The sequence below is a fragment of the Tupaia chinensis genome, unplaced genomic scaffold (assembly GCF_000334495.1).
Source record: "Tupaia chinensis unplaced genomic scaffold, TupChi_1.0 Scaffold000627_1, whole genome shotgun sequence".
NCBI lineage: Eukaryota > Metazoa > Chordata > Mammalia > Scandentia > Tupaiidae > Tupaia > Tupaia belangeri.
In genome coordinates this window covers 1,164,836-1,171,894 of record NW_006160147.1, presented here as the reverse complement: position 1 = coordinate 1,171,894, position 7,059 = coordinate 1,164,836, and the positions used below count along the sequence as shown (strand labels likewise).

General features: G+C 46.6%; 1 protein-coding gene across 6 annotated transcripts in view; it reads right to left on the bottom strand.

The window, feature by feature from the left end:
* Window positions 1-1,068: 1,068 nt before the first annotated feature.
* Window positions 1,069-7,059, bottom strand: part of LOC102468242 (alpha-1,3-mannosyl-glycoprotein 4-beta-N-acetylglucosaminyltransferase-like protein MGAT4E) — a 23,511-nt gene continuing 17,520 nt past the window's right edge. For all 6 annotated transcript variants that reach the window (XM_006159156.2, XM_006159154.1, XM_027776007.1 and 3 more), the window contains exons 3-4: window positions 6,078-6,171; window positions 1,069-2,216 (exon numbers count right to left, since the gene is read on the bottom strand). In XM_006159156.2, the coding sequence (XP_006159218.1) occupies window positions 1,087-2,216; window positions 6,078-6,105 (1,158 nt within the window). In that variant the 5' untranslated portion in view covers window positions 6,106-6,171 and the 3' untranslated portion in view covers window positions 1,069-1,086. The remainder of the gene's footprint in view (window positions 2,217-6,077; window positions 6,172-7,059) is intronic.

Below are 7,059 nucleotides of genomic sequence, written 5' to 3'. Positions count from 1 at the left end.
CAATGAGTGCACATGCCCTATTGCAAAAAAAAAAAAGAAAAAAAGGCTGGACTCCCATGTAGCGACTACAGTTTGAGTCCCGGACCCGGTGGCTTAAACTCACTCTGGGCATGCAGGCATGCATGCCCAAGATCCGAGAGGAGAATGGAGGAAAAGGGATTACAGTGTGGTCAACCTCCTTGGCAGTTGATTTCTCATTTTTTGTCTCTCTGTCTCTCTCTTTCTGGCGAGCACGTGTGCCCTATAGCAAAAGTCTCTCAAAAAAAAATAATAATTTCTTGGAACAGCAGTTGGTGTAATGTCTATGTCGCTGGACTCCCATGTAGTCGACTGTGGTTCGAGTCCTGGACCCAGTGGCTTAAACTCTCGCCGGGCACATGTGTGTGCGTGCCCTAGATCCTGAGAAGAGAATGGAGGAGAAGGGATTGCAGTGTGACCATCCCCACCAGGGGGTGATTTCTTGCTTTCTGTCTCTCTGTCTCGCTCTGTCTTTCTGGCGAGCACATGCGCCCTATAGCAAAAACCTCTCCAAATAATAATAATAATTTCTTGTCACGCCGCAATCCCTTCTCCTCCATTCTCCTCTCGGGATCTTGGGCACGCACGCACATGCGCCCGGTGTGAGTTCTAAGCCACCGGGTCCGGGACACAAACCGCGGTCGACTACATGGGAATCCAGCGACATAGCCATTACGCTAACTGCTGGTTTCCCAATAATAATAATTTCTTAAGAGAAATTTTTGCTATGGGAGCATGCGCTCACTGTAGAGGCAGAGAGAGACAGAGAGAAAAGGTGAGAAATCACCTCTTGGAGGGATGACCACACCACAATTCCTTCTCCTTCATTCTCCTCTCAGGATTTTGGGCACACATGCACATGAGCCTGGCATGAGTTTCAAGCTGCCAGGTCTGGTACTCAAACCACAGTTGACCCTGTGGGAGTCCAGCACTTTAACCGTTGCCCCGCCTGCTGGCCCCTATTTAAAAAAAAAAAAAAAAAAAAAGATAGTCTTCTCTCATGTCATTCACATAGGCTAGAATGAAATGGCCTCAAGACTAATTTCTCATACCCTAACTGATTTATCTTTAACTTTGATCTACTTTCTCCTCTTTGGCATTTTCCTCCCAGAGGTAGATATGCCTGATCATGAGCCCATCTGCTTGACTAGCTTTCACCACCAGCTTCACGCAGCTGACGTGGGAACTCATATTCTTCACAAGTATCTCCTGGTCCAGCTGCCCGTCCTGGAGCTGTCCCAGCAAGGCAAAGCTGCTACAGTGTTGAGGCATCCCCTGCGGGTCATAGCCCAGCTCCACGTGCCCCTTCTCCAGCGCGTATGTCCCATCCATGATGGAGCCTGTCATCACTTGCACGCGTTTCAGGTTTGCTGGATGGTTCAAAATCACCGTCAGATGCTGCCCTGCACTGACGTTGTACGTCCAGAAGAATGACTCATCCAAAGTGTAGGCCTCCCAGGGGAAATGAGCACTGAACACCTGCATGGTGGTGACAATGGCGCCAGGGGGATTGTCCGGACCATAAAGTTTCTTCTGAATTTGTGTGGCCTCTTCCTTTTCATCATCCATGAGGCTTTGGTAGAAGAGGAAGGGTGTGCAAAAGATCTGCTCTTCCTGGAGCAGGAGGGTACGGAAATGCTCCATCAGCTTGTCAGAAGGTCTCTCCTTGTAGAAGAGGAGGAGGAAATGGGCCAGCAAAGGGAGGTCACTGCTGTGGAAGAGTCTGCCAACACCTGTGTCAGAAAATTCCAGTAGCACCCATGGATTGGGCTTTAGGTCAGTCACCTTAGAATAAATATGGGTGACAAAATTGGGGACACAAAAGATGTCGTCTTCCATCAACAGGAAGTAGTCAGAGAACTTTGCAGCGAAGCTCATGAGGAAGGCGTAATCTATGTTCTGCTTGAGGTAGCACTCCTCGCGACAGGCCTCCTCCTCAAGGCCATCCATGCTGGGGTAGGCGTCGGGCGGAGTACGGATCAGTAACAACTGCCCTGCCAAGATCTGCAGGCTGAAGAGGCTTGAAATGCGGGCAGTGGTTTCTCCGATCCAGGTGAAGTCAGTGTGTACCAGGTGGACCAGCACCATGAAGCGTTTCTGCTCAGACTTAGAGGAAGCACTGAACAGGGAGGTCAGTGTGTGAACGAGCCTGGTCTGATCTGTTTGGGGCACTGAGGAGATCCCCACCGTCAGCCACACTGCAGAGAGGTCAAATAGGGACTGTTGTCAGGGTTTGGTGTTGGGAAGGGTTGTCAAACTGACTTAAGGGCTGGGATGCCATTAGGGACCTTCTTTCTTCCTCTCTTACTGATGGGTTGTCAGGAAAGTCATGAGGTATTTTTCTATGTAAAAATGCATCACAACTTCCCCAACAGCCCAGTATTTCCTATCTGTTCTTTCCTATAGCAGAGGAGTTATTACATCCTTGCTATTCAAAGTATGGTGCTTGGGACCAGCAGTTGGCATAATGGCTATGTCGCTGGACTCCCACGTAGTCGACTGCGGTTCGAGTCCCAGACCCAGTGGCTTAAAACTCATGCCGGGCACGTGTGCGTGCCTGCCCAAGATCCAGAGAGGAGAATGGAGGAGAAGGGATTGCGGCATGGCCATCCCCCCTGGGGGGTGATTTCTCGCTTTCTGTCTCTATGTCTCTGTCTGTCTGGCGAGCGCACGCGCCCTATAGCAAAAACCTCTCAAAAAAAAAAAAAAAAAAGGAAAAAAAAAAAAAAAAAGTATGGTGTTTTGTCCAGCGATGTCAGCCTCACCTGCCAGCTCATTAGAATACAGAACTGGGCCAGCAGGTGGCATGGAGGTTAAGATGCTGGATCTTACGTGGCCAGGTGTGCAGTTCCAGTTCTGAACTAGGCAGCCTGAAAACCACACTGGGCGGGCACCAGCAGGTGGCAGGGTGGTTAAGGCACTGGACACTCCCACATGGCCAACCATGGTTCAAGTCCCAAATCTGGTGGCTTGCTTTCTCACTGTCTCTCTTTCTCTCTCTGTGTGTATGTCTCTCTAGTCAAATTAAGATAAATGAATGAATAAATAAAATTAGAAAAATAATTAAGTGAAAAAAAAAAGAAAGAAAACCACCAGGCATGTGTGCCTGTGTGCCTAAAATCCCAAGAAGAGACTGGAGGAGACAGGATTGTGGCATGGCCACCCCCCTGGGGGTAATTTTTTTTTTAATTTTACTTTATTTAACTTTATTTATTTTAATTTGACTAGAGAGGGACAGAGTGTGTGTGAGAGAAAGAGAGAGGGAGGGTGATAAAGTAAGTCGACAGGTCTGGGACTTGAACCATGGTCAGCCATGTGGGAGTCCAGTGCATTTAACCACCACGCCACCTGCTGGCACCATCCCTGAGGGTGATTTCTAACTGTATCTCTCTTTTCTCTCTGTGGGAGATGCACACATCTTATAGCAAAAACTGGAGGGAAAAAAATGCACAATCTTGACCCCCGCTTTATAGCTGGTTCATCAGAATGTGCTTTTTATTTATTTATTTATTTATTTTTCATTGTCAGAGTGTGCATGCACTCACCAGACAGAAAAAAAAAGAACCCCTCCATGGAGCATGGTCATTTTGCTATTTTCCCCCCTATTTCTCCATCCTTCCAGGATTTGGGGTACATACACACACGCACTGGGCCTGTCGCACAAGCCACCTGGGTAGGGATTTGAGTTGCGGTCACCCACGTGGGAGTGGCTTCCTATGCACAGGGCTTGACCACTCATTGTGCTAGGGGTCCGGCCTATATGCACAGTACAGCTTAAGAAGTATTAAGCTCAGCCATGCTGAGTCCCTATAGGTTCCTCTGAGTCTCTCTCAAGCCTAGAACTTTGTGACTCAGCTTATGTGCTTGATAATGTACCCTTTTACTGTTGCTATAGTCTCTTTGTTGTACCCAGCTCATCTTCCCAAAACTTTTCTTAAAAGAATTATTTATTGAATGTTATTTATTCATTCATTCATTTATTTATTTAATTTTCTTTTGAGAGGTGTTTGTTATAGGGTGTGTGTGCTCACCAGAAAGATAGAGAGAGACAGAGAGACAGAAAGCGAGAAATCACCCCCAGGAAAGATGGCCACACTGCAATCCCTTCTCCTTTCTCCTCTTGGGATCTTGGGCACGCACGCACAGGTGCCCAGCATGAGTTTAAGCCACCGAGTCCAGGACTCAAACCATGGTCGACTACATGGGAGTCCAGCGACATAGTCATCATGCCATTCATTTATTGTTTAATTTGACCAGAGCGAGACAGAGAGAGAGAGAGAGAGAGAAGGAAAGTGAGAAAGCAAGCCACCAGGTCTGGGACTTGAATCATGGTTGGTCGTGTGGGAGTGTCCAGTGCCTTAACCACCACGCCACCTGCTGGTCACCGCTAAAACTGTTTTTAAAGAGGGCATATTAGGGGACCAGCAAATGGCATAGTGGTTATGTTGCTAGACTCCCAACCATGGTTTGAGTCTCAGACCTGGTGGCTTGAAACTCATGGAGGGCATATGTGCATGCGTGCCCTGAGTCCCAAGAGAAGACTGGAGGAAGGGATCGCAGGCAGCATGGCCACCCCCTCTGGGGAATGAATGCTTGATTTCTGCCTCTCTCTCTCTCTCTCTCTCTCTCTGTCTTTCTGGCGAGCACACATACCCTATGGCAAAAATCTCTCTCTAAAAAAAAGAAAAAAGAGGGCACATTAGAAAAAGGACTCCCCTGCCAGGTGGTATGGAGGTTGAGGCACTGGACTTCCCACATGGTCAACCATGGTTCAAGTCCTAGACCTGGTGGCTTGCTTTCTCCTTTCCCTTTCCCTCACTCTTTCTCTCTGTCTTTCTCTGATCAAATTGAAAGAAAAAGAAAATAAATAAAATCAAGTAAGTAATTCTTTAAAAAACAAAAAGAAAGAAAGAAAAGAAAAAGGACTCACTATAATTCAAGGGCCTGACACTCTGGTCCCAGCTCTGCCACTGATGGTAGGATTTTGAGCAAGTCCCTTTAGCCTGAAGTTTAGTTTTGGTTCTGAAAACCTGATGGAGATGGACCTGAGTCTAACCTAGACGTTTCTGATCCAAATGTCCTCTAACCCAGTGGTTCCACCTTCTTTAACTAACTTTGTATTGTCCTCCTTCCCCTCCTACCCCTGATCTATAAGTGTCTGAGGAGGAGGGAGGGAATTGTCTGCCAGAGTTAAACAGTCTGGTCCAGCAGGTGGCATGGAGGTTAAAGCAGCTGAATCTCACATAGCCAACTGTGCAGTTCGAGTCCCAGACGCGGTGGTCTGAAAAACACGCTGGGTGCAAGTATGCACATGCCCGAAATCTTGACGGAGAAGTGGAGGAAGAGAGATTATATAATGGCCATCACCCCTGGGAGTGCTTTCTCACTTTCCCTCTCTGTCTTTCTTTCTCCAGTGAGCGCACATGCCCTATAGCACAAATTAAAAAAAAAAAAAAAAAAAAAAAAGATTGGAATATCTTTTGACATGATTCCCCTTTTCTTTCTTTCTTTCTTTCTTTCTTTTTTTTTTAAGAGAGATTTTTGCTGTAAGAAGAGTGTGCTCGCTGGAGAGATAGAGAGACAGAAAGTGAGAAATCAACCTCTCCCCCCAGGAGGGATGGCGATGCTGCAGTCCCTTCTCCATTTCCTCTTGGGATCTTGAGCCTGCATCCATATGTGCCTGGTGTGAGTTTGAAGCCACTAAGTCCAGGACTCGAACCACAATTGGCATGTGAGAGTTCAGTGACATAACCCTCCCTTCTCCCCTTTCTTCTTTCCTTCCTAGTACCTTACCTCTATTTTTTTATTAATTATTTATTTTATTTTATTTATTATTAACATTATTTTTTAAATTTGCTACAGGGTACATGCACTTACCAAAGAGAGAGAGAGTGAGAGAGACAGAGGAAGTGAGAAAGCAAGCTGCCAGGCCCGGGACTTGAACTGCAGTGAGAGTTCATAACCTTAACCATCATGCCACCTGCTGGCCCCGGCTTTACCTTTGCTGATATCCCTACTTCCCCTAGGATACTCCATCCCTCCCTTTTTCTGATACTCACTCTTTCTTTTCTGCCGGAGCTTTTCCATATATTTGAAGGTGAAATCATTCCAGTCTTCTTGTCTCAGGTATTTTCTGCTGCTATTTCTGGCCTCCTGGGGAAATTGAAAAAGGCAAAATACATACCTCCTTCGTAAAGAGAACAGGGTGTATCCCCTTGCCTCCCAATGGGTTTCCATAGGCTTTTCTGGGAAGAGGTAGAGTGAATGACTCTCCGTAAGCAAACCTAGCACATCCTCAGGATGCCTGGCTATTAGTCAAAATATCTAGGTACAAACAGTGCCTGCTCCCTTCCTTACCTTAGCAAATACATAAAACAGGGTAGCAGGTGGCGTGGTGGTTAAGGGCACTGGGCTCCCACAAAGCTGTCTGCGGTTCAAGTCCTGGACCTGATGGCTTGCTTTCTCTCTCTCTCTCTCCCTGTCCTTCTCTGGACAAGTTAAAATAAATAAATACATAAATAAATAAATAATCAATCTCATTTTTTTTTTTTAAATGGGGCTGGCAGGTAGCATGATGGTTAAGAGTGCTGGACTCCCAAATGACCGACTCCAGTTCAAGTCCCAGACCTGGTGGCTTGCTTTCTTACTTTCTCTCTTTCACTCGTTCTGTCCCTCTCTCATCAAATTAAAATAAATAGATAAGATGGCTATGTCACTGGACTCCCATGTAGTCGACTGTAGTTTGAGTTCCAGACCCGATGGCTTAAACTTACGCTGGGCGCATGTTCGTGCGTACCCAAGATCCTGAGAGGAGAATGGAGGAGAAGGGATTATGGCGTGGTCATCCTCCCTGGGGGGTGATTTCTTGCTTTTCATCTCTCTGTCTCTCTCTGTCTTTCTGGCGAGTGCGTGTGCCCTATGGCGAAAACCTCTCCCAAAATAAACAAACAAATAAAAGTTCAATAAAATCATTCTTAAGATCTCATTTTAAAAAATACATGAAACAGGGAACCAGCAGTTAGCGTAATGGCTATGTCGCTG